The sequence below is a fragment of the Anas platyrhynchos genome, chromosome 13, assembly GCF_047663525.1.
Source record: "Anas platyrhynchos isolate ZD024472 breed Pekin duck chromosome 13, IASCAAS_PekinDuck_T2T, whole genome shotgun sequence".
Taxonomy (NCBI): domain Eukaryota; kingdom Metazoa; phylum Chordata; class Aves; order Anseriformes; family Anatidae; genus Anas; species Anas platyrhynchos.
Window position 1 is genome coordinate 9829447 of NC_092599.1, and position 27484 is coordinate 9856930.

General features: G+C 46.7%; 1 protein-coding gene across 3 annotated transcripts in view; it reads right to left on the reverse strand.

Moving 5' to 3' along the window:
- Positions 1–27484, reverse strand: part of PLXNB1 (plexin B1) — a 74062-nt gene that overhangs the window by 22307 nt on the left and 24271 nt on the right. For all 3 annotated transcript variants that reach the window (XM_027467343.3, XM_072044132.1, XM_072044133.1), the window contains 11 exons: positions 13782–14925; positions 9960–10142; positions 9428–9556; positions 7986–8086; positions 7171–7303; positions 6334–6490; positions 3142–3250; positions 2940–3048; positions 1952–2806; positions 1403–1528; positions 291–413 (listed from right to left, as the gene is read on the reverse strand). In XM_027467343.3, coding sequence (XP_027323144.3) covers positions 291–413; positions 1403–1528; positions 1952–2806; positions 2940–3048; positions 3142–3250; positions 6334–6490; positions 7171–7303; positions 7986–8086; positions 9428–9556; positions 9960–10142; positions 13782–14915 — 3159 coding nt within the window. In that variant the 5' untranslated portion in view covers positions 14916–14925. The remainder of the gene's footprint in view (positions 1–290; positions 414–1402; positions 1529–1951; positions 2807–2939; positions 3049–3141; positions 3251–6333; positions 6491–7170; positions 7304–7985; positions 8087–9427; positions 9557–9959; positions 10143–13781; positions 14926–27484) is intronic.

Below are 27484 nucleotides of genomic sequence, written 5' to 3' on the forward strand. Positions count from 1 at the left end.
CTGGCAGGTTGCAACGAGTGGTGATTCTGAGCCAGCACCATTCCGTGCCACATTGAATGCAGCAACAGATCTCGGGGCTCAGGCTGCACAATCTTTCTGCAAGCCGAAGCACCAATACTGCCAGGCAGCACAACCGCAGAGCACTATAATGATAAATACTGTATAAATGTTTTAGCAAAATACGGTCTTTTCCCCAAAGAGCTTGCATCCTAGCCTGTCGGATAAACAAGCTGAGCAAAACCAGTACCAGTGAAACCTGTGAAATGGCATCACACGTTGCAAGCACTCACCTGGTTCAGCTGGCAGGTGATATAACACAGGGACTGGTTGGTTTCTTCCCTTTCCACATAAGCATCCATCACCATTATCCTCCCCTCCAAATTCAGGACACACTCATAGTCCCACTGCTGGTCCTACAGAGGAGAAGATTTATACAGCACCATTTCCTAATCACGTGGAGCTTCCTGCTACATGACAGCAGGCTCCTGGCACTCCAATTCAGCGCCTTTTACCAAGCCTCTTACTGTGCAGGCAGTGTGCTCCTGTCATTCCCTTTGTTATGCCAAATTCTATGCTATATTTGAAGGCTCTCTACACTCTTACTGTCTCCATGTACAAAAAGAATCAAACCAATGCAAAACACGTAGACAGGAGCAGCATATGTATGTCAGTGTAGGGACAAGTCTCCACAGGAGGAAGAATTAAAGAAAAAACAGTGGGACTGTGAGGTTATGCTTGTTCAACTCTGAAACACTAGCTGAGAAATGAAGAGTTGAGTACACAGTGCACCTCAGAAACACTACGTGTATTTTTCTTCTCTCTCCTGTAAACCTTCCGTTGAATTGCTTGGGCATGTTCTGTCAGAAAAAGGACATGCATCTGTAACTAGCTCTGCTGCTCTGAGCAGTGAAGTATATCAGGTTTAGCATATAAAGTAACAATTAGTCTGTGGGCTGCATGTTCTGAGGCGGTTGTTTGTAAAAGGTTACTAAATCAGCCTTCTGTCTTAAGAGGCAAAGAATTTTTATCAGAGACACACCCAGGAACGAAGCTTCCAAGGGCCCGGTTTTCCCCACTGTGGAGGCTTCAGGTACGACAGGAATAGCCACCACATCAACATTACCAGGCCAGAAAGGAAAGGGAACAGATAACTTATCTTTAGCATATGGAGACACAAACAACCAGCAGAGATTCAGCAGGAAGTTACTCCAAGAACTACCATCTACAGTGTAGCACAGGTGCAACAATCCAAATACGTGCAGATTTCTGCAGCAGGTTGGTGCACACGTGTAGCCTCCTTTCTCTGCATGCCCTCCTACCCACCAGTAAATCCAACTACCTAATTTCTTATTCCCACAAGTCAGTCACTCCTCAATGCTAAGGTGAAATAGCAGCTAACTACCTGGTAGAGGTGGAAGTTCTTTCCTAGCAGGGTTATCTTCCTTGCCACGTTGACTGGAAACAGCGAAGATCCCTGGATTCCCTGCACACAGGGACACGCACCAGGACCCCAGCTAAACTCTTCATTCTGAAAACAAACACATCTTTAGAGAGAGAGGCTTTCATACCTCTGATAGAGGAGATCAGAGAAACAATAGGCAAACAAAGAAATAAAGCCCTGCCTGGACAAAGACACATCAGTGCCTCTTTACTATGAGTTACAGGAAGGCAACGCACCAGCCCAAAGTGGTGAACAGCAGAAAGCTGTGAATGTGCTGGACATCACAGCAGCTGCCACCTTCAGGCCAGCAGCTTTTCTACAAGACCTGAGAATCTCCCATGCGTTTTTCTTCCTCAGGCTGCCACTTCTCACCCTGCATTTACAGCGGTCAGCTGCTACTTTCTCTGAGACCACTACCTCCCTTATGCGCTGAAATATTAGATCAGCAATCTATCAAGATTTCAAAGCATTACAGCCTTAAACTGCAGATTCTGAAGTCCAGCAACTTACCTCCTCCCAAAACCCAGGGGCATCATACTGATAGTCGAGGTCAGGGTGGAGGATCCTGGGTAAGTCAGGGACATCCCTCTCTGAAGAATCGCCATCACCCGACAGAAGAGTGGAAGCAGAGAAGGGAGACGTCTCATTCTCAGCCTGCAGCAAATCCATCCAGTCCTCCGTGTCCTGGAGCTCCGTGTCTTCCCCCAGCAGCCAGTCTGGGGGAGCTGACGGCGGGAGCTCCGAAGCAGGAATTTCGGTTCCCAGGAAACCAGGAGAGTCATCAGAGGCAGCAGGCTCCCCTGGCACCTCGCTGCGGGGCTGGGGAGATGGGATGGCAGATGTCTGGGCTTCGGTGGTAGGAAAAGAATTTGGAGGCCACCTGAAATTGGTGACGTGAGGGGAAGGTGTCACTGCTGGTGCGGTTGTGAGCAGAGGAGTAGCTACTGCAGTGGTGGGTGGGTCAGTGCCCCACGGCTCCTGGGCAGTGGCTGGCTCTGCGGTGGGCAGGGCTGCATGATCCCCATTTTTGGATGGACTGGTGAGGACAGATGCAGCAGGAGAAGTTGTGTCTGGCAGAGTGACAGCAGGTTTGTCTGCTGGTGGTGGCAGGGGGGCTTCTGTGACAGCCTGAAGAGACGCTGCTTCGGTTGAAAGAGTCGAGGACGTGTAAAGGATGGTTTCTGTAGGCTCAGTCATTGAATCTGAGGTCGCAGAAGGAGTGACGTGGTTGGGCTCTGTGTGGGACGCAGTGCTCAGTACCACACGCACAGTGATGGGTTTTGTGGCCACCATAGGGGCTACTGTAGAGGATTTGGTGAGGGGAGCTGCTGAAGAAGGAAACACGCTTGAAGTTGGCAGCTGGGCCTAGAGAAAAACAACATGGCAAGGTGAGAGGAAAGAAGAAAAATGCAGAATAAAACCCAAGGAGGAAAAACTCCCCATAGCAATGTCTCACAAGAGGCTGCTTCACCCCTGATGGACTGAGGAGGGGACGCACCCTTTCATTGTAGATGATGATTCCTTCCTCACACGCTGCCTTGTGGGTGCAGAGGTGCTGCTGGATGCACCAGTTACATCCCCAAGGACTGCTCACACACTTCTGGCACCTGGAAGAGTGGTAGAAAAGCAGCTGCTAAGATGAGCCAGGACAGGACAGCCACCCTCCCTACAACTACAGACAAGAAAAAGCAGGTGCTCACGGTGCTGATTTCCATAGCAGGGCCACTGCAGCACAGTCATAGAAAGAGAAGTCCACAGAAGCAATGAAGATGTCATGGAAACGCACTACAAGCTTTATGGTGACATGATCTGAAAGCAAAAATAAAAATTTCTTAGAAATGGAGCCACCGTAAGACTGCCATACTGTTAAGAGACAGAGCATGCTTTAGGGACGACACCTGGAGACAGCTTCCCTTCCATGCTGTCAGCATCTCAATCACCAGATTACCCTATGGACACTACAAACTGGCTGGACAAGTTGCTCAGGAGTAGTTTATGACAGCTCTTGCCAACCCAGGGGAAGGAAGATGGCTCTGAAGATCCCTTCCTCTTCGTTTGCCATCCATCATCAGTGCTTCATTTGCACTCCACCATCACCTCCACATATCACGTATTAGAGGAAGAAGTGACATTCCAGGCTCAAAGCTGACTGACATCCTTTGTCATTCAAGGGAAAACACATTATTCCATGATTACATACTGACAAAATTTATTACATATTTTTTTTGACTCTTTTTTCCAGAAGTAAAGGGCTTCAACACACGTTCTTGTGAAATTTATTCAGTAATTAAAATCTTTTGTAAATTCTTCAGACACAAAGAATTTTTCTAGCCCTAGATAAGCCAACTTTCTCTTCCTTTCCTCACCATTCTACGACTCTAAACCCCAACTCTTAGAACCAGCACACACTTCATGTACTGCTATCACCTTGAGATCTTTGTTTTATGTCCAGACTGAGGAATGAGTCAGTGGAGGAGTTTACAAGACTTGTAATCTCACTTGCAATGACTGAAGGCTTATTTGCTTTGAACCCAGGTCTCACGTTAAGTACAAGCTTCAGGACAGCCAGACTCTCTTTGGGAAAGAGATTATCATTGCTTTCTTATAGACCACATAAGTGCAGAGATGGTCATAACTAACTACAGCTGATAGCATGAGCCCAAAGATGCTTTGCATATGACTACTAAAGAAGCCAGTTAATCTCGTTCCAGTCAGATGCCCTCAACCCTAGAATTGAGCACTAGGCCTCTAAGTAATAGGAGCATACTGCGTGCTCTGCTGAACTCTAAGCAATGCAATTTCTCCGAGACAATTTGCTGTAAAAGCAGGTAATAAGAAGCTTGCCCATCGTTCCTCTCACAGAGTTCAGACCTCCTTTTGCAAGCAGGATTCACTTGCAAAAGTTTGGAATACAGCAAAATAGCTACTCTGTCTGGTGGAGGATCAGTCAGGCATAAACTTGGTACCTGACAGGGTGACAAGTGAGACATTATACTAGTAAAACAGGTGATGAGGTGTGTGTGAAACCCCAGGATTAGGAGAAAAGGTGGGTATCAGACACAGCTGAAGGCAGGAGTCACTTCAGTACTGCCAACTCCCCCCGCTGCTATAAAGGTAACTGCATCTGGCAGTGGTGGAAGGGCAAACACCTCCCAGGATTTCAGGGCTATGACACCATATTTTTAAATATTCCTTTATCCAAAAAGCCCATTGCTTCCCATGACTGCCAATGACGCTGTTCAACAGTTGAGAAGACAAAGTTGAGTGCTTGCAAGTTAAGAGCAAGACTTTCTGCTACCAGTACAGGGCTCATCAGCTTAAAGTGACAGCTATGCAACCTTTAAATCAAAGCTGAAAAAAAAGCAAATGTTTTACAGAGGTGGGAAAAGCATTTTAAACAGGAGTGGGAAAGTACCAGTGCATGAGGCCCTAATGAGACCTCATTTAGAAAACAGTGTATGATTCTGGTTACCAGAATCTGATTCATCTTAGTAGGGCACAAAATTGCTCCAAAGGAGGGCTAGAAAGACAGTGAGAGAGAGAGAGAGAGAGAGAGAAAGAGAGCGCCTGTGTAATGAAAGAATATGAAGAGAAGGTTGGCACAGATAACACAGCAAAACTCTGTGCTAAAAAGGCCTGACCATAGTTCATTGACTGAGAAAAGAGCTCCAGAAGCAGAACAACAGATAAGATCAAAATGGACACAAACATCCAGGAATAATTTTAGGCTAGAAAAGTTACTAAGTTCAGGCTAGAAAACAGAAGCAATTTGCTTAGCTTCAGAGAAGCAACATGAAAATTACATAGGTAAAGTACTTAATTGTGAAAATTAGATTGTGGCTTTATCTATGCTGACATTTCCAGTTTAAATTCAAGTCAACATTTGCAGATCTAAATGGGGAAGCCAATCCTGCTCACTCTGCCCACAGTGATAGTGCGCGAAGCCTTCCCCTTTGTGGCTGGCCACCCTGAGGGGAGACCTGGGTGGTTCATGCCAGGCAGTGTGAAAGCCAACAGGCAAATACTGAGAAATCAAGGCGCTTCAGTTTGAATAACTCAGCTAGCTGGGGTTTGCTGTCACATTACGTCCATGGAAATTGTTTCAGACCTATTAGCCAGCTGCATACTCGTATAGTAAATCTGTTTAGCTATTTAGGTGCATTATGTGGAATGATTCCCAGGCGGCACCTGCCTTTTAATTTAGATGAACAATTTCTCTGAAGAGATCAGCTCATCAAAGCTGACACTGACAGGCTGGGCAAAATCCAATGCACAGGCTATAAATTGAGAACTTTCCAGGTGCTTCGGAGTGGCCAATTAGCAATATTTAGCCAGTTATTGTTCACAGTAATAGAAAGCTGTGTATTTTCTGAGGTTTTGCTGCGTTGCAGATTCATTTCTAATCTTTTTAAGGGCTGTGGGTTTCTTCTTGCCTTCCCTTACAGGTACTTCCTTCTCCCATTAATTTGTGGATTTCAAAAGGTTTGCATTTTATTTGGTTAAAAAAAAAAAAAGAAAAGAAAAAAAAAAGAAGAAAAAGGCAGCATTTAAGAGTCCTCTCTCCAGATTTATGATAGAAACTGCCAAGCCAGCCACCACTGTAGAGTGCATTTTAGATCATATTCAGATTTGCATACAACCCTTCAAGAAGGATCTCCTTTCCAACTACCAGAATTTGGCATCGGAATCTGGCAACAGCCCAGAATAGCACAGGATGTGTGTGACACACAAGTAGCAAGCAAACAGATATTATGACAGAATGAAATGAACACCTGCTGACAGACCATGTACATTCATGGCTGTTAATCCTGGCACTCTGACGGACCCAAAACGTACTTTCTCTTGACAGTGTTATCTGAGCTAACACGCTCCGTTTAAAGCATTTCACTGACCTGCTCCTGCTGGCAAGGTTGGTGCTTGGCTGGGATCTGGCGAAGGACACATGATTCCTGACTCTGTCAGAACTGCTGGGCTTTCATAATCTTCAAAGTAACACGAGTAGAATTCTTCCTCATGTAGAGAAGGTAAGTCCGAGATAGCCAGGAATATCTGCCAATTCAATAACAGCCAGTAAATATCTTGCCCTCTAAACACATTCTTCCATTTCATCAAATTTTCTGGCTCTACTTTGTCAAAGCAAAAGCCCTATAAAGCAGTTATCTATATACACACCCATTTTCCTACAATACCTTCCAGGGCTTTCTGCTCTGTTCATCTCTTGCCATTCCCAAACTCAACTTGGCATCCACCAAGCAATTAGCAATTTCCCTCCTTTGCTCAAGTCTCTAGCAGAAGACAGATTCTTGCCACCTCCTGACACAATGACAGCCTTCAAAACACTGCAGTACCTCAGCTTTTCTGCCAGCTGATGCCAGACCGAAGCCGTAACTTTGTGTAGCTCCTTTTAGATCTTCCTGACAGAAAGCATCAGAAACACTCTGAATGCACAGACATATAGATATCAAGCCAAGGAAGGACCTCACCCAAGCAGCCATCAAATACTCCAGAATACCTAGTAACTTTCTATTAGCAGATAAGAACAGTTAGATTTATAGGAAAAAAAATATGTATTTTCTGGGACAGCCAACTTCAGTTCCTTATGCAAGGCAGATGTGCAAGGCACAGGGATTCAGTACCCTACTGGAAGCAACACGAAGACTTGTGGCCTCTCAGAGTTTGCAGGGGACTTTCTACACACTCAAATGTCACAGAGAACCATCATTGCTCACATTTCTCTTTTCCTCTCTGCTGATATTGGCTGGAGTTAGTGACTGGACAGAGAGACACTGCTGTGTAGAGTTAAAGCTCCAGAGCCACTGCTCACTCAGCCTGGACCGCAAGCACTCAGAGCGACGGCTGCACCTGCAGAGAAATAGCAAGAAGCCCTGTGAGAGATCTGCACAGCCCTAGCAGGACACATGTTCAACTGCCAAGCTGATGCTGGCTCTCTAAAGCCTTGCTAGAGTCTCAGGAAAGCTGCTACACAAGCCACGGAAGTTGCAGCCTCCCACCACCTCCCATAATGAAGGTGGAACTGCTGCCAGCGCGTACAGATGGGTAGGCACTTGTTGGGCTTCAAGGGCCATAAACCAGTTCCTGAGGCGTTCTGCAGGGAGACAGAGCCAGCAAGCAGACAGACGTGCTGGAATAAACCATGTCTCGTTAAGCAATATCAGTAGGGGAGCAAGAAGTGAAAAAGTACCAAACACAAACGTGACACCAGAAGAGCTAAGTGAAATAAGGCAGTATGAGCTGCAGTCAGACTAAAACCAGGCTGAAATCCACTAGGCGGGAGCATCGTGAGCTGTGACCAAAGCCCAAAAAGCAACTGACAGACACCTATGCGCAACTGTGACTTGTAGTGGTGTTTTAGGGAGGCAGAGAGTGAATTTGTTGGCCAAATATATCCCATGAAGGGGATAAAAGTAAAATAAAAGCATGCAGATGTAGATTGAGGCACAGACATAACAAAGAGAGTAAGTGGAGATAATTCCTAAACACTATTCCTCCAAAAACCTTGCAGGTGACCAGGGATCTATCTTACCGTCCCTGAAGGACACACCAGCCACAGTAAGGATCTTTCAGTGCCAGACAGGATTCGCAGTCCAAGTAGAGGGAACACTCCAGTATGGGAACCTTTACCACCTGTCAGAGAAAGAAATCTATGAAAACACAGCACGGAAAAAGCAAGCCCCAGGTCTACAGCTTCTTCTGCCTAGTTAGCAAGTCCCACTGTTGACATACTGAAACTCATGCTAATTTTCAACACTGCATAAAACTAAAGAAAAAAGGAAGACATTTCCAGAGCCCATCTGGATTCCTATTTTACACATTGACAAAATACACGTGAACATCATTCTCTACAGAGACAATGAAACACACAGTGCATTGCTGTAGCATTACCCGGGACAATTCTTGCAACAGATGACTTTATGTAGTCATCTCTATAAAGGCCTCTGATAGCACCTGCCCTATTGCCCAGCTCTACCTGGCAGATCTGTCACTCTGACTGGAAGTGGACAAGATGCCTGACTGATGTGGAACAAAACCTTGTGCTGCCTGGGGTAAGCTAGACTTGCAGCACGCTTCTGCTTTAACTACTATTCTTGCTGATTTCAGCCTCTTGCTTTCTCTTTAATCAGATACTACACTTCAGCTAGCATGCTCGCAGTTACTTTAAAATCTCTCTTAATCCTTAACCTATTGCTTTTGCTAAGTATATCATGTAATTTGCATTTTTTTGTAACTGACAGAATAATTACTTTTAAGGATATACTTCAGATTTCCCTAATCTTCTTCCACCCACAGATTTCAACTCCTCCTTTGAAGTGTTGCAAAATTTGAGTATCTGAAAATGCACATGGCGGGGGTGGGTAAAGGGAAGCAGTGGTTTTCCAGCACACTCTCATTTTTTAATTTGTTCTTTCCTTCAGACAGAGTAACTCAAGGGTTGCTTTCCTTTTGCTCGGAGGATCCTTTTCTTTCTCGCTCAAGAAGCTGATCTGAGTGTTGTACAAATCCTCTCAAATACAGTATCCATAGCAGGATTTTCTGCTCAGCAGACACCAGTGTGTACCAGCAGTCTGAGGAATCATAATGCCTCTTCTCCTGCTGCCACCGGGCACAAAGAGAACTACAGAAGATGGAAAGGTGCCTTGTATGGTTCCTTACACAGCTTGAGCTCATCTGCAAGACTCAGCACACCATCACTGCTGATACAACCGATACAAGTCAGCCGGACCAATTTATGGAAACACATGTGCAAACGGGCCGTGGTTTAAGGTAACAGGACTTCCTCCACACTTCCTACAGCTTTTGCAGAAGGTCGGGCCCTGGCCTAGTAAGCTGAACCGGCAGGCAGCTGCTACCCAGCACACATCTAGCTATACACACCATTCCTCTGCCCCCTCCATCACTCTCTTTGGCAGTTTGTCTGGACCTCAAATTCTTTCAAGGCTTCTGTGGAAGGCATTTAATTGCTCTTACCATTGACTGGGTCATGACGAAGAGGTTCTCCTGCAGCTGGTCAAACAGCAGGTCTCCACTCACCACGCTGTTTAATTGGATAGGCAAAGAAGCGTATATATGTGCATCTCCCATTGCTCCTAAGTACACCTGCAAGAGAGTCACAGTGGTATGCAGGCAAAGTATCAGAATAGGAGTAACATCGGTTGGAACCAGGATTGTGTGCAAGAATTTCAACCTCCCACCAAAATCTCAGCACCGTGATTTCAGCAGCACAAAGCATGCGCCCAGCAATACCTGTGGCAGCCACATCAGATGCACCAGCCCTGATGCTGGCTCAGCGCAGACATAATCGAAGGCAGCATAACTGGTTTGGGGCATTCACATTCTCAATGGTCAGTGCAGACAGTGTGAGAAAAGACCATCTGATTGTAATGACTTTTAGTAGGCAAGGAATTGGTGGACAAGTGAAGCTGCCTTCCCTGCCCCCTCTGCCTGAGCATCCCTGATCGGGTTTTTATCCTCTTTGCTTCCTGTTGCATCCAGATCATACCTTATGCAGTCTCCCTCTGCTGTCTCCCAGGAAAGCGATGGTGTGGCCATCTTCCACGTTCACCGCCACGGCTGTCAGTCGGGCATCTGTTTTCTCCAGGAGGGGGGCTGCTTCCAAGGGTACCCGGCTGGCCATGGGGCTGGGAGTGTGGTCAGAGCCACAGGGGTATGCATACAGGGTGTCCTTTTGGGGGGAGAAGAGAACAGGGAAATCAGTACAAAAAAATAGATACAATTCTGAAGTAGACTCCCCAGGTACCAGGACATATGTAAATACAGGCAGGAGCACAGCCTGCTCCAAAGCTCTTGCACATAAAACCTGCAGGCTGCATGCAGCTAGATACAGACCCACAGAAAGACAAAACAAGTCATCTCCGCACACTGCTTCAATTCTTCCGAGCTATGTTAGATTACTGAAAATTAACTCCACAGCACTGTGCAAAAACAGTCAGCCTTCTGTTCCAGCTAGCTCCCTCCCAGCCTGACCAAACCGTCTGGTACTGAATTCTAAAGGAAAGAGAATAAGAGCTGCCAACTTATTTACTGGTTGTATGTGCCAGCTTGTTTACTATTTGTATGTGCAGAAAGAAGATATTCCATTATGCTTCTTTTTTGCCCTAAATAACAAACCCGCTTGGCACCAGGCAGAGGAGCTGGCCCCACCGTGGGTCATTCTATTCTCCTCCAATTTTGGTTTATTCCTGTATTTCTAAAAACTTGACTGCTTCCAGGAGGAAATAAAAATGATCACAAGCTTTTGACAAAGTCTATGGAAATTCCACGGTAAGATACGTAGCCTGCTGACTTGTGTTCATTTCCAAGTGCATTTCTATCGTAACAGGTAAGCAGGGGTGTGACACAGCAGTGCCACCCAGGAAACCATGCTAGTTCGACCAGCACCACTCGGGTTCTGATGTTTTATTGCTTCTCTTTCAAACATTAATTCAACCAATTTTCTGCATACTAGGTGTGAGGCTCTGACTTAAAGCCTCAGAGGAGGTTATGACTTTTAATAGTTGTTACTTTTTCCCCTCCTCACTATTTTAGTGACATATATTTTTCTCACCATCACTGTTGCTCAATTCTTAAACTCCTTCCAATCACCTCCTGCTACTTTCAAGACTTTATTTCTCCAGTTGTCCAGTCCCTGTAAGTTCTAATAGGAAGGGAGTCACAGCCAAATTTACACACTCAAAAGCATCAAGCCTTTATTCTGAATGGGATTCTAGGTATCTTCTGAAAGCTTTGTATCAATTTAGACAAATGCTGGAGCCTAGCAACCCTACTACTTGAGGCTGATTTTACAAAGTGTGCTTAAAAAATCGGATACAAGACAGAAATAGTTGCAGCCTGTTTGTGCTCAGCACTGCTGCTGCCCATGTGTGATGCCAAGGGCAAGTCACTTCACACGTAGCAGTTATCTGCTATAGAACAACGTGACTTGTGTGAGCTTTCCCCGTGCTGGCACAGCCTGCCCACGGCCTCGCCGGGACCATCGGCAGCGCAGTTAATCACAGTCAAGAGCTGAAACTTGTTCCATGCCACGGGATTAAGACCATGATAATTGTATAAAGTGCTTATATAAATTTACATAGAAGCTCTATGAATTGTTTTCAGCGAATAACATCTTGGCAGTGCAGCAGAAAAGACACTGCAGGGATCGCCCAGCATCCCACTGTGACGCAGCACGTCTGGAGTGCCCAGACTGAAGCTGCTGTCATGAATTTTGGTGTGTGCTTCCTACAGCTCACGCGTGAGAAGCGACGATGGGACAAACCTGTATTGATGCATGACGAGGGCTGAAAGCTCGGTGCGAAAGGACAAGTTGCATATCTTGAAAACTACACCCAGAGAAGATAGGAGCCTTGTCAAGCCTTGCAGGAACCTGTTTCGCACGCCCAGTTATCGAGGCACTAACAGCATCTACACAGTCTCCTGCATCCAGAGACTAATGGAAAACTGTATATACTTTCAGATCACCAGCAAACTGGAACAAATGAGCTGGTTCTGAAATTCTTATAAAAACGAGCATTTTTCCAGTTGAAGATATTGTACTGTAAAACTCAGCGTCAGCCTCTCCCATTGCCCTAAAAATCAGGAGGCAGTGCTAACTGGGGAAAAGGGCACACCTTGTGCACAGGCTGGTTTGGAGGCAGAAAAACGTGAAATTAATTAGCATTATTCTCATATAAAGCACAAGCTGCCGCTATTGAAAGTGAGTTAAAACCGCTCCTGCATAAAATGCTCATTGACAGCCGCTTCCACTCAGCCCTGAATGGAGCGGGCTGGAGCTGGCACAGCCCCTCGCGTGTTGTTAGATGCAATCTGAACGACAACCGCTACCGGGTACTGAATGGGGAGGGATAAAGTTTGTTAGGGCATTTACATATCATTGGCCACACTTGTTAATAAGACGCTCTAGTTTAGTCAGCCCGCTAGCGCCAAGCTGTGCAGCTGGGACCCTGCGATCGCATGCCAGGAATCACGCAGCAAGGACTGGCTTTTTCTCCCACCCCGTGCACCCACTTCCCCACCAGATCGTACGGTGCAGGGGGACTCCACGTCCTGCTGAATGAAGGATTTCCTAAGCTGCTCACCGACTTTGACGTGAACTCTGCCAATCTGCCCTAAACCCGGTGACAATTCCTTCCATGCTGGCCCACAGGGGACAGATGGGACACGGCTAGGAGACAGTGAAAGCAGGACACTGAGTCCCAGGCAGCCTCTTGCTTCCCAGCTCTTACATATCCCTCCTGACCTTACATTTGTCCTGCTCCAAGTCTGCTCTTTACCCTCCTGCTGTCCCACAAGTATTCTACAGTCTGCTTTAGCTGCCAAACGGAAAACCATAATTTCAAAACTGGTTTTGGACCGCACATCCAATTCCAGAGATTTCCATGACTCTGCGGTACCACTTTGCGGGATGCTGGGAAGAGGAAGGTATCTGGACAGCCTGTTCTGGAGAAGGAAGACAAGAAAACATGCTGTTCTGCTAGGGACCAGCAACGCCCTCGGTGAAAACAGGTTACTCACCAGCACAGAGCCTCACGCCAGGACACTGCCCCCAGAGAACACTGCTGGTTTATGTCTGTGTCACTGTCCCCAGTGTCACAGCACCAGCCAGCGTGGCTGACAAACTGCAAGGATTCAGGGTCACAGCCAAGTTTGAGTTCACATTTTTATCCTGCAACATCCCGTCATGCCTTTGCCACAGAATTTAAAAGTTTTGCCTGTGCAGAGGATAATCATTTTCTTACTGCTCTGGAGAAGAACCAGGTCTGGAAAAAGCTTTCCTTGGGCACAACATTTTGTGGGGCTAATGCAGTCTCTAGGAAGTCAGGATTCTGTTGGCTCTTTCTTTTACTTATGCCCTTTGTAAGAAGCTGTTGCAAGATGCACCTCACCCTAAGCAACAGCACACCCCTTTAACTCCCCTCCCTAACCCACAAGTGCACACACACATTCTCTCCTTTCTTTCCCTGCAGCACAGAAGACCAGGACATGAAGATATTAAGAACAACTTGAACTGTAGCTTCAGCACTCACCAGATGCCTTCCCCATTGCCACGCACAGCGTGCCTCCCTTTGCCAGCAAACCCTGCCCATGTGCCCCTGCAGCGGGGATGAGACAGACCTGAATTGGAAGCAGTGGTTCTTGCATCGCCTTGCTGCAGCAGCAAGGAAACAGCGAGCCCAGAGGGTTTTAACCCCTGCAGATTTCATCAGAGGTCTGTGGGAAATGGACTTACTCCAGGAACACAAAGCGACCCAAAGAATGCACTGCAGACTTTTCTTTACCCTGGCAAAGGTGCAAAGCAACTTACCGCTGGCAGCTGGACGCAGTTGGAACTGACATCGTATTCGATATATGCCACTTCTGTGCCTTCTTCTGACTTCCCATCCCTCATGTAGCACACGTCCCTGGTCCAGTTGGTCAGGCGATCCACCTCCTCCATCGCGTAGACGCAGAGCGCAGACTCCTCGCTCAGTTTGCCAGAAGAAGCCTGCCAGGCAGAGAAGGCTGCAAAGAGCACTTCTCCGTCAGTGTCCAGCTGCCCCTGGGCCAGGTCCTTCCCCGGCCGGGTGACGTAGGCTGCCTGCAGGAGGCTGTAGGTGTTGGCTTTGCTCTGGCAGAGCAGGGGCAGCTCCACGTACGAGTAATAATGGGAGTCATCCAGGCAGATCCGCGAGATGTAGGTCTTGTACTCACGCGACTGAGACTTGAGATCCCGACGGTAGAAGAGGAAATAGACGCTGGAGCGATACGTGAAGGATTTGATGAAATGGTGGTTGTACTCGGAGAGCCGGCCCACGGCCAGTTTAGCTGTTTCTTCATAGGAGAAAATGGAGTGAGAGTCTGTTGCTTGGACATCCCCACCGTGGGCCCTGAGGTTTCGGGTAGTGATGGGAGGAATCCCTCCTCCGACTCCTCGGCTCGTGTACCCTCGTCCCACAAAGAGCAAAGGGACCTCATCCTTCGAGTAGGCCACGAGTCCCACGGTGGTGATATTGGGGTCGTTGGCAGCAACGTACTGAGTGTCGCCAGGGCTCTCCGGTCGGAAGAGGACGTGGTCGATGGACGCGAGGCTCCTCTTCTCGCAGATCCCCTGGTGCACGCTGCCGCACACGATGAGCTCCTTCTGCACCGCGTTCACCAGCAGCAGCTTGTTGTGATTGTCCGTGTGGTGGGCCTGAGGGCACTCCAGCCTCGAGACTGGGGGGAGGCAGTCTTTACTGTCCAGAACCGGCCCGGTTTGAACCACGTTCTGCATCAGCAGGTCAGATGTCAGCTGGAAGAGAAAGTTGGTGGCCCCCAGGTAAATGGAGCCAGACTCCAAGTCCATGGACAGGTGGAGGAATTTCGTAGCATTGCGCGAGAACGTGACGTACTGCAGCCCCCTCGGGATCGCTGCTCCCAGGAAACAGAGAACAGGAAGGAAGAACGTTCCCAGAGGCATGGTAAATGCTCTGCAAGAGAGGAAAAGCTGTTAGAACTCCTCTGAAACCAGAAGGACAGAACATGTACCAAACCCACCGAACAACCAGCACAAAGCACAGACTCATCAGTCCGGGGAGGTAACCCGAGGAGGAGGGTCCTATCTGTGCTGTCACAGAACGTGCTTCAGACACTGAACTGAAGCCACCACTCTTTCACCATCAGAAATCGTGGGATATTTAACCAGACTCCTTCACAACTCTGCCCAACGATGCCGTATTGGAAGTTCTCCAGGGCAGGACCGCATTCCTACGCCATCCCGCACACCGTAGGCATTGTTAACGAGCAGCACCACAGGAAAACAAACCGCCGTCCAAGGCAAACACAACCTGCAGGACCATTGTTTAAATAAGCTGTAGCTGGGATCCGATACAGAGAAAACCAACAACTCCTTTGTTCTGTGTTTGATCTAACGTGAAGTTTATATTTAGAGAAAACAAAATAGTTAATCCTTCTTCTCTCTCTCATCACACTTACGGCTATCAACAGCCTCCTCTGGGCATGTGGCTCTGTCACCAGCGCGTGGGGCAGTGTGGGCATTGCACAGACCTGGGAAGCCAGACCTCTGGTGCTTCTCTTCCGAGTATCTTCAATCCCAATTAAAAACCAGTCCACCATGTCCCCAGCTCCTCCACAACTGCCCTGTAATCCCTGCGCTCGTTTTGGCAACTCAGCTCCTCAGGGACAATGTTAAATTTGTAGTTAAAGCAAAGAAAATTAGTCACTTCCCTCCTACTATCCCTCTTGGGTCCTCTCAGTAAGCTCAAAGTGCAATTAGCCCAGAGATGCTTAAAAGCACAGAGGTGAAAGGAAACGATCTGCAGCAGTTCAAGAGACCGAGCCCAGCTGTAAATGCTGGGGTACTCCTTTACCTGACTGGTCACAAACACACCAACTGTGCCATTCACTTGTTCCGTACAACACCCAGCAGGCAGAAAACACAGAGCAATGGTGAAAACAGTAACTTATTTCACTGTTATTGCAAAAAAAACAACCAACCAACCAAAAAAAAAAAAAAACAACAGTGCTGCTTTCCAGCTCCTTTGTCAGTAAAACAGGCATCTTTGCTCTACCAAAAGACCGGCTGAGAGGATTAGTCCCCTTGGGAAATCCAGCGGATGGAAGGTATTATAAACACAACGCATTATTAAATATTGGCTTTGTGAAGCTCTGGACAAGCTCCACTTCACACGGTTGCTGTAGGTAAGGAGGCAGCGCTGTCAGGACATAGCCACACGTGGGGTTTCTGGCCCCAGGCTGGCAGCTCTCCCCCGGAGCACGCAGCCTGCGACGCGCACCGTACCAGCATGGTGTTCAGGTTGTGTGCACACTGGGGCTTTTGTTTGCCCTGCTAATGGACACCTTGTGTTCTGCTCTCAGCTGCTAACGCCCTCTGCTTCACCCAGCGTGGCTTGCAGCCCTGAAGCAGCCCTGGCGCCTCTTCCCAGGGTGGTGAGAGAGCTGCAGGGCCTGACAGAGGTCCTCATCACGCGGCAGATTTTATCTCGGATGTGCTGAGGGATATCTGCAAAGCCAGCCAGCAGACACAGTGTGAAGGATGGAGCTCTCGCTTAACTATATCACCTCCAGCTCACATCAGTTGGATGCCTCAAATGCAACACTTTAATTATTTTTATGCATTCTTCCCATTTTTATTGGAGAATACTTTATTCAAGGAGCTCCTTAACCATATGACTGCTGTGCTACCTCAGCACGGCCATCATGCAGATGTCCCCACGGCTCGCCGTGCAGCTCTGTCTCGAGTCTCCTCAGGTTCAAAGCCTAAGATGCCTGGGAACAAAACAATAGGCTGGTGGCCAGCCACCAGCAGGAGCTTGACTGTGTTGTGACAGAGCCACACGGACACACAGAGGAGAGTCTTGTGATTCTCAGCTGCTTCCAGATCAAAGCCATCATTACACTACACCACTTACAAGAATCTGTAATCTTCTTTCTGCCTAATGCAACCTTCCTATGCCAGCAATTACACAGTAAATTCATCATGTCTTAGAAATTTCTGAATTCTGAAATACTGCCTTTCTGGCTAGAGGTCATGCCTGCAAGCTGCAAGGCTCTGATCTGCCCACTGCTGACAACTAGCAGGGCAGAACAAATGCTCATAGCAGTGCTTGAACCCGGTGTGTGACACCGCTCTAGCGACACAGATCTTTTTCCAAGCTCTGTGATCCACAGATGAATCTATCCCTAACGTTTCACAGGAAGCATTTGACCTATTGGAGCACCTGTACTGGTGAAGAGATGGAAAAGCAGCTAGCCCTACATTCCAGCAGACCATAATCAAAAGCAGATCCTGCTATGGTCAAAGCTCTGGCCTGAAGCTATTATTGCACTTGCCAATATCCCCTGAGAAGTAATTTTATTAAGTAATTTCATTCCTACCATAAATATTTCAGGTAAGAAGCTACTGTCCAATCCCGATGGCTCGAGGAGAACAGAGGGCAGCTGAGAAGACAAAAAATGGGTGGAACAGCACGTTCTGCAAGCCACTTCTCATCACTGTGGAGTGATGTGCGAACACCCAATACAGCGCTCTTTGTTCCTTGCTGAAGAGCCACTAACAAATGAACTCGCAATTACTGCTAGGTGAACAAACACATGCTTTAGAAACAAAGTGTGGAGCTATCAGTAGTTAGAAGCATTCCCGTCCTTCCCGAAAATCAAGAGGAAAAAGCCAGTGATGTCTTTTGATTCAATTTTCCAAATTATTTCCCAAGCACGAGCATTGCTGCCTCTCTATTTCTCGGTCTGCAGTTAAGCCCATCACAACATCTCCGGGAGGACAGGAAGAGGGAGGATAACCTACATTTAAAGCTGATGGTTTCCTGACAGGCTACACTACTGAGCTCTTGGTGGATTTACTGAACCGTTCTGCTTCCCGTGCTCACTGCTAGCACACAACACAGCTGTTATAGACAGATTGCACCAAAAGTGTGTAGCCATTAATTAATTCTGAAGGCAACTGCCACGGCTTAAAGACTTTTTTTTTTTTTTAATATTCCATCTTTTTTGATGAATTCCCCTTAAATAGGAGAATGCTCCAGACAATGCTCTGAACATTGGCTCTAATGCACTGTAAAATATTAATATCTAAATGATACTTCTGAGTTTCATTTATTTAATCTGGATCACAACAGAAGGGCCGAAGGATTAGTCAGTTCTGCCGCAGAATATTTATATCGCATCCACAAAACAACACCCAGTAACATGGGAGCAATGGCACTATTCTGTCACTTGGAAATTGGAGTCAGACAGCTTCTTCTGTAGCACTATTTTTACCTCTCTGACTTCACATATCCCTCTCAAAGACTTTACTCATTTATTAAAGAAACAAACCCACAGCTCACTTGGACACGTTTTACCAGTGTATCAACACAAAAGTTACTTCAGTCCTCACCAATCGTTTCCCTGACACCACATCCTATCCCCTCGACACGGAGGGCGAGTCAGATCAAGTTCCATCCTCTAGGTTTTGTCCCATGCTTGCAACCAATCCCAGCAGAATTATCCTTGGAAAAAAGAGGGTCCCTGATGCTTGCACCTGCAACTTCCACCATACAGTCTGCAGAGCCAGCCCACAGCCAGAACACAAAGATGTAAAAATTAACAGCATAATTTTTTGAGCTGCGTGATGACCCCGGGGCTCCAGCACACTCAAATCATCCAGCGTCAGGGAGAACACCAGAGCTGTGTTTTCTGCACAAAAGCCCTGAATTACAGTCCCCCTTCTAAGTTTCACGTGCTCAACAGAGACTTGCTGTTTTCTGACATGGAAGACGACATTCCCATTAAATAAATACATCTATTTTGGAGTCTTATTTACCACAACCAGGCCAGCTCCCCGCTCTGCTGTTTAAGAACACTTGCAGAGATGAACACAAACCTCTGTTTTCCAAATAAAATCGACACCAAGGAGAATCCCATGTCCAAGACATCCTGTTGGAGCAGGGCTGACCCAGACAAGGGAGCTCTGTTAGACCAGCTGTGAGTAACACCAAAGTTGAGGTTAAAATAACTTTAAAAAAAAAAATCTAAAGGCAAAATATAAAATCTGAAGTGGCAAGGGAAGGCAGCACGGCAGGCCTGTGGTAGAAAACTCGTACTTTCAGGCTACAGAATTAACAGCATTAGTAAATAAACACTTGAACAAATTAGGTTTTCTAAAACCCTTGATAGTTATCGCTGACTGTTTGAAAACAGGTAAATTTTCTGGAGGGCTGCTGAAGATGTACTAAAACCATGCTGCACACTATCTTCTCAACTTTTTGATCCTACTGACATTTTAACGATGCTTGTGCACTGCCAGGAGTCTGGAAAAACTGCAGAAAGTGCTCCTGGAGCCGTGGCTGTATCAAGTATTAGTTTTAGCCATACTGGAATGAACCGGTGGTAGTGGACAGGTATTTCCCCTAAACACCTCCAGGAAATCCAATCTTTCCTATTACATATACTAAAACATCCTATAAAGAAGTTTAAAATTCCAGTACAAATGGTTAATGAAGAGTTAATGATTAATACAGGGTAAAAATAAGCTCTCTTTTATGAATTAAGACAAACTACACAAACATTTAAAAGGAATAAAAAGCAGCCACCAGCTGCCTGCAATTAAAATAAGTTTTCTTCGTAGCTATCATGTAATTGTAAACTGAGGGGCTTCTTTTCACTTAGCCATCTTCTCAAGCACTAACAAAAAGTAAACTCAAAAACCACATTCTAAACACATTTTCAAAAATAGGAAAATCAAGGCAGTTGTCAGTTTCCTATTATCTTAGCACAACACGAGGGTAACTTTCTGCCCGCTTTGTACATGTGAAGATTAGGGTGCTTTAGGATCTGCTCCAGCTCGCTGCATGATCAAGCCAAAGATCCCTAAGCAATTTTTTCTTCTAGCCCACAAGCTCCTGACTAAACTAATGCATCTCAATGAAAGCAGATTTTTTTCCTTAGGGTTTTTAAATTACAGAAACCACCACCTTAACCCAGCACGCTGTTCCCCAAAGGTTATTTACCCTGAGTAAAGTGCCTTGTCATTTCGTCTGACATTGCTTGTCACAGGACCGTCAGTCAAAGAAGCTTCTACTCACTTTTTGCATGAACAGTTTGAAAACTAATCCTGCTTCTTAATCCTCCTTGGGCAAGGAGATAACAACAGCTATTCTAAGTCAGACAGAAGTCCACCTACACAGAAACCCCGTCTCCAACAACAGACAAGAATAGATGGCTAAGGAGAAGTGGAAGGGCAGACAAGCACACAGCAATTCTTCCAGCTTTGGGCCTTCCCAAACGCAGGCTGGGGGGCAAAAACACAGATAAATCTAAACCCATCACCTCCATAGGAACAAGCTTGCCTGCAGAAGTTCAGGACCCCGTCTGTTGATCAAAATAGAGGCTAATGTTGGAGCAGAGGGAAAGCCTTGGAGTACCCAGAAAATTCCAAGAGCAGATTTCCCATTTCCAGTTAATTGAGATCCAAGAGCCAGCTCTTAATCTGTTTAATGGGAACCAAACTGACTTTGAAAGAACTGTCAGATAAGGCTTTTGGAAAAAAAAAAAAGTTAAGCTTTTGTGGAATTATGGTTACAGTCCCTATCATGATTTAATAAGTAGTTAAGAGAGGAAACCATAAGTGGAAGAGTTTCCCAAGAGAGGAAGGTTATCAGTGAGATCTGCCAAGAATTCGTTCTGCAACCTGTGCTGCTCAGTATATTCATAGAAGATGATCTGCAAAGAGGAATATGTCTGGAAGTGGCAAAGTTTACTAAGAAAAAAATTGTTCTGCACAATCAAATACAGAAAAGACATCAAAAAGTTACAGAAATCACTCAGTCATAACCACACAGTATCTTCATTGCCAATAAATACTAAAACCAACAAAAAATGTACTAATTAGATAAATATATGAGGACCTGAATTAGGTGTTAACGCTCAGGAGATTTTTGGAAACTTGGTAGGTCAGTTTGGTATTTAGTATCAAGCAAAAAGGGCAAATGCAACCTTTGACACGATCAGGAAAGCAAACACACCACCATCTTGTTGTTGAATGCTGCAGGCAGTTCTGCTTCCCACATCTGAAAAAGGAGACAGAATGACAAAAAGGACAACAAAGATGATCAAAAGCATAGAACAGCTTCCATATAAGGAGAGACGGAGCAGAGCTGGGCTTCGGATGGACAAAGAGGCAACCGGGGGAAGATAGGGAAAATGCAAGAGATCTGAAACAACAAACAGTGTCAAGATGAGAAGCGTGGAGTAATTAACGACCACTTCTTACAGTACAGAAAAAAGAGCATCCATAAACGTACAGATGACTTTTCTAAGCCAGTCCAAGGATAATTTTCACTGGATGCAATGTATTTTATATAACATTTAAAATGCACAATTAAATTGCGGAGCTCGCTGCTGTAGGATGTCATGGAGACCAGAAACACAAACAAGTTAAAAGAGATTATAAAAATTAATGGAGAATAGATGTAGTCGGGATCAGATGATCAGATACGACTCCTAGCCAAGGAGGGCCCTAAACTGGTGACGGTCATAAGCAGGGAGCATCAAATGGGGGGAGGAGAAGAGAAAAAAAATAAATAAATCACGCTACACATGCCCTGTTCCTTACAGTACTCATTAAGCATCTGCTTCTGGCTATTGTCAAAGACAGGATACCGAGCTAGACACAGCTCCGCGAGTTGCCCCAGGAGGACAGTTATATTTAAACTTCTTATTTTAATGGTACATTTATAGATTTTATTTACTTTTAAATATTAGGAATGTAACTTCAGCCCTTCCTAATCGCATATTTAGGAAGCCGGAAGCCTAACCTCATCGACTATTTCTAAAGGCATTATCTGCCTTATTAGCATGTAGATAGCATCTCGCTGACTCCTGACAGCGCAGCACAAAGCTAAGGCACAGCACGGCCGCCAGGCAGGCGAGCATCACCTTCAGCAGGCTGGGAAGGAGAAGCAGAGGCTCCAAGCCACGGGGTACAGAGGTGGCAGAGGTGGGTCCGGAGCACCAGCAGCCTCTGCCAGGAACAGCTCTGCCCTGTTTTGCTAAACACTCAGTGGAAACTTCTCACTCAGAAGCCGGCAGAAGAAAACAGGGGCCGTGCGCGCCGTACGCAGAGCTAAGCGCCGGGGTTTAACAGAACTGCTATTGGTAAAAGTAGGTCAGGGCCGACCGTTCTGCCCAGGGAGAAAGGAAACTAAAGCACAGCAGACTGTTTGGCCAGGTATTACAGAAATCCCTCATCAGGGATTTCATCACTACTTCAAACAGGCGTGATTCATGTTTTACCGGCCTCCACCTCAAACACGGCACGCCTTCCCAACCGCGCTGCCCTCCCTGTCATTACAGGCACCTCTCCCCAGCCTCGGCCCAAACCCCTCCTGTTCTCAGCTTCGGCTCCACGGGGCTGCCAGGAAAGCTTGAGTCCTGCCTTAGCTACTCGGTGGTGATATCCACGGGGCAGAAATGCCCACTGTTCCCACCAGAAGCAGCTAGGGCAGCGCCTGCTCTCGGTGCAGTCACGCCTGGCAGCGTGCCCCCAGCAGGGAGGGCGAAACCTACCACGTGCAGCACGTGCTGCCCAGACAGCACCAAGACCCCTTGCCAAGCTCTCCTGTCCCAGGGATGAGGGCCACGCTCTCAAAGCAAGTCCTTCTGTGGACAGCCTGGCCTTGGGATAACCTAGCAAGAGAGAAAAGGAACTTCAAATGTCTTTAAAACCTGCTTCCTGCAGGGGACTTGCAGTGCCTCCAGTTGAGCCGACTGGTCACCATCTCCAGAACACCAACCCACCGCAGTGAGGTCTAGCAGTTCTCCAGCACATCTCCAGCTCTTCCAGTACAAGTTGTGGCAGCTCCCAACCCCTTCCAGTCCTAGAGCTCAGGAGGAACTGTGAACAGACAGGTGATGTTCCCCATTCTCTCCTTCACGGGGCAGGCAGGCAGCTCCAAATGTCCAGCGCAGGTGGGCTTTGCTGTTGTTCTTCACTTTAGGACACCTTGCCTTGATTTCAGTCGTGTGAAAGGATGCTGGCTCTGCACTTGCACCCCAAGGGGAAACCGTGCCGCTCACCATGCCAGCATCAGCCCGACAGGACTGCAGAGTGGAAAAGAGACCAGGGACCAGCCGCAGGAGGAGTTCAGCCAGCAGCGGTACAGACCACAAGCAGACACACAGCACCACATCCCGAGCTCCACCACCCAGCTGTCGGGATGCAAATCAGAGCCCTTAAGCCCTGCAGCCTGCCTCGAACAACCCCTTTCACTCTGCAAACACTGATCAGCACAGGGTGCTGCGGCCTGTTAAAGAACGGCGTTTCCTTGGCACCCCAGAAGTCCTCCTTTGTTTAGCACAGCAGCTCTGTAAAGAATTAACACACCCTTGGAGGGCAGGAGGGAGTTCTTCTCTGTGTTTTCCTTCTTTGCACATAAAATTCATTTTTCTGCCCTCCCCACTGCAGAACCATACAGCCTGACAGCAGTTTGACAGCCTTCCCCCATTACTCCAGCACTGTCAGCAGTTCTGGTTACAGCCATGAATACCGTCAGTAATATGCAAATAAACTTAATGCAATGCAACCACATGAGTAGCATCTACTCCCTCCCACCCAGGAGAGACAGCAAAATCAACAGAATTCCACATCACTGCCACAATCTGCTTGTGGTTTGCCTTCAAACCAAGCTGGGTAACATTCTATCTTGTATTACTCAACTCATTTTAAAACATTATCAGAAGTGAAGCTTTGATCAATTCATCTTCCATAAATTAGTACCTAAGCCTGGAAGACTATCAGCAGTCAGCTATGAACTATTAGGCTCGATAATTAGGTTACACAGGTCTGCTAGATAACGATCCAAATTGGGGCACCCAGCCATTTTCTCCCACCTCCACAATCCAATACCAAAGCTTTCATAAGGCCCAAACTAGAAAGTAGCACGCCAGGTAGTTCAGAAAGCCTGGGGACCTCCTCAAGCTGCTTACAGCACGTAGAAAACACGGAAGCTCCCAAGCTTCCACTGCGCTACCGCAGAAGAGTGAATGACTTGGGTGCAGACTTAAGAGCCAGGATCAACTTTGCACCAGCCTCAAGAGCCCCAAGCAATGCCCTTCCCGCACAGGATGGGGTCTTGGCTATTCAGCACTCCCAGACGGAGCCCAAGACAGAGCGGTGGTGCAGGAACCGTGCCTGAAGAGCTCTCAAGGTGTTTGTGGTCGAGGAGCCACAGGCTGGCAGCAGGGATGCAACGTGCTCTTCTGCCCTGCAATCGCAGCCCTGCATCCCAGACTTTGTCCAGACGTGGCAGTTCTTGGTTCAAGGATAAAATTCAGACCAGCAGACAGCATACAGATAGGGCTGCAGGGCACAGGCCATCACCTGATGTTTTTCATTCATACTTCTGTGGGCCCACAGCCTGGAGGATTGGAAGTGTGCAGCACCGAAATTAAGTGGGAAAGGCAGCAGAAGGCTGGGATGCTGCAAGATTTGGTACTTGGCGAAATAAGCCATCTGGAGCAAGAGCTCTCCAGTCACTTTGTTAACATCGAGTCACGCAGACATGTAATCACACCTTATCCACAAGGAATTTTATTACAAGACAAAATTCACCATGGCTTTGCAACATGAGCTGCTGTTGCTATCTGCATTCAGACTGAGGAGATCCTAATATTTTCTAGTAACATATTTGAGCTTCTGATCCCATTCAGGGCTGAGAAAAGATTTTTGGTGCTGCCCGAAGAGCGCCATGGTTCAGAACTGGTTACCTCTTCGTGGCAGCCATGAATTTTAAAGGCTTTTTGGCTGAGACTGTTCTCCAGGTGGTTTGCAATCCACCTACCTTCGCAGTCTGAGAGCCACTGGCTGGACAGGACTGACTGGCTCTTCCCTTTGCCTTTCAGGGAAGCCCAGACCTTCACCCTAGGGCCACAGAGATGCACTAACAGGTCTGTTGCATAAACTGCACTGCTAGTCTGGAAATGCAAACTGCTACGAGCAGGAATTACAGCCAGTATAACTGGCTGACTGTCGGCATTTCAAGAGACTGCTACCTTGCCAGAGTGACCCCTGGGCAAAAGTGCCCAGGAGACAGGAAAACCAGATTTACAGTAGTCTGTTAGGAACAGCAGTGAGTTTTGCATCTGAGTGGCTGCTCTTCTGCTGCAGGAAGCAGCTAGACAGAGCAGAGAGGCTGGTGAGAGGAACACAAAAAAATTACCCACGTTTGTACCTAAGGGATAAACCATCGCCTGTGGTCAGCACAGGAGTGGGACAAACTCAACAATTGTCCTCTTGATGTCAACCCAGTAGGCCACATTGGGGCTGACAAGCCCAGCATCATAAAAACACATTATATTAAACCTTCACAGGGCTTACTGGGAAATACATTAGCTGGAATCATGGAATAGCTAGGAATGGAAAAGATCACACAGGCTAGAGATGAGGTTCAGAGCAAATCTAATATTGATGGACTACCAGCAGAACGGCAGACAAGTGCAGCACTTGCAGAACAGGCTGAGAGAGAATGGTTGCTGGAACAAAGCTACCGATAAAAACTGAGAAATTGAGAGTAAAACAGGAAAGCTGCTCTCCAGAAGGTGTACAGGCTGAGCCCTTTGCTACTCAATAATGTTGAGACTTCTCTTTTGAGACAGAGACACCTTTCTGCAAACAGCTGACTAAATAGGCACAACGTGTCAAGATGATAGCGTTACAAGCTACAAAAAGGGAACAAAACTTAACATAGTCTTCAGACAAGGATGCATCAAGAAAGACAAATAACCAATGCAAACAGAAGCTTATGCTAAAGTTATGCTAAAGAAGTTTATGCTAAAGAACAAAATCAAACACTCATTTTAAAATTAAAAAGCTCTAGAATAAAGTTGCCCTCTCAAACACGTGCATCATGCTGAACCTGAAGTTGCATTGCAGAACAGTTCAGTTGGAAGGGACCTGCAAAGAAGATTGAGTCCAACTGCCTGACCACTTCAAGGCTAGCCAAAAGTTAAAGCACATTAATGGCATTATCCAACTGCCTCCTGAACACTGACAGGCACAGGGCACCAAACACCTTGCTAGGAAGCTTGTTCCAATGTTTTTGAACCTCTCTTCACACAGCTTTGTGCCATTCAACTATCCTACAACATTCCTCCAGGAGCATCTCCTTCAATGCACAGGAGGAACAGCTACCACTGAACCACCGACCTCAATACCTCCTGCTTTGGAGCTGTCGCAGCACCGCTTCCAGCCCTGCTGACAACAGGGCAGCCAAGCCAAACAGAACAACGTATTTTCCTGCAGCCCTAAGCACAGTAGGACTCGATCATTAATGCATTTCATCTGCCGGTGGGGAAAAAAGTGTTTTCATGCCCATTTTATAGGTGAAGAGTTGAGGCACAGGTTGAGACACAACCCGCCCAGCACCCATCAGGAACCCTGTGGAGGAGGGACAGAATTCAAGACACTGACAGTGCTCAATTGCCACAATGCTGGGAAAAGCCTTTCTCTGGCTACAAGCCCATCTTAATGCCCAAATATCACTGTTATTCTATCAGAGACAAAGCAGTCGCCCTGCACCTTCAGCATACAACCATGATCTAGCAATAACACTGCTCTGTATTTCACAACTGAGGCAAGACTACTGTGAAAAACCTGAAGAATAAACACACATAATGGAAAGAGTGTAGGTATACTTATATAGCAACATTTGATTTATAAACACACATCAAATTTTCAGTTACTGGGAAACGTGAAACAGCTTCCCAGATCTGCATGAAAAGCCATATCCATCAAGTTCATCACGGACCTGAAGTCTTTGTAGTCAGTGCAGATCTGTCACCAGAGCTACAGGAGTCCAAGCCAGAAGTAACGAACTGCCATTAGATTCAGATTAGTGGAGAAGAACTAGACAAAGCAGCTGTGATGACAGATGTTGGGTTTTATTCCAAATTTAAGCCCACACTGCCTAGTCCCACTCTTTCCCAACACAACCCTTGTCCTAAACCCTGTGTGTACTCCACCTGGCTTCGGGTCTCAGCCCAGGCATCCCTTCACTCCTCACAGCTGCAGTGCACTACAGAAAAAAAAAAATAGCAATATTCAGCAGCAATAGAAACCACATCCCTATGGACAAAAGGACGGACAGCCCAACATGGCTCTCATCCTTCCCAAAGAGAAAAGTTCAAAGGAACAGCTAGGGCTGCCATCCTGTACTGTGCTCTCTGCAGATTTGGGTAAGTGTCTAAAACCAAGCGTAAGACCTGCCTTGCAAGGGAGAAGCATCTAGAATTGAGCCCTGTTTTCTAGTTATTTTTAAATGTTTAGACAGGACCTCAAATACGACCAGTGCTTCGAAAACTTCTAAAGAGTCTGAACCTCACGTAGACCGTGACATTTTTAGTTCGAAAGCATTTGGAACAGAGATTGTATTGTTTATAGATCTGCATATCACCCATTTTAGCTCAAATTAAGTTACAGTCCACTGCTAGGAAAGGACTTTAACACTCCTTACAGGG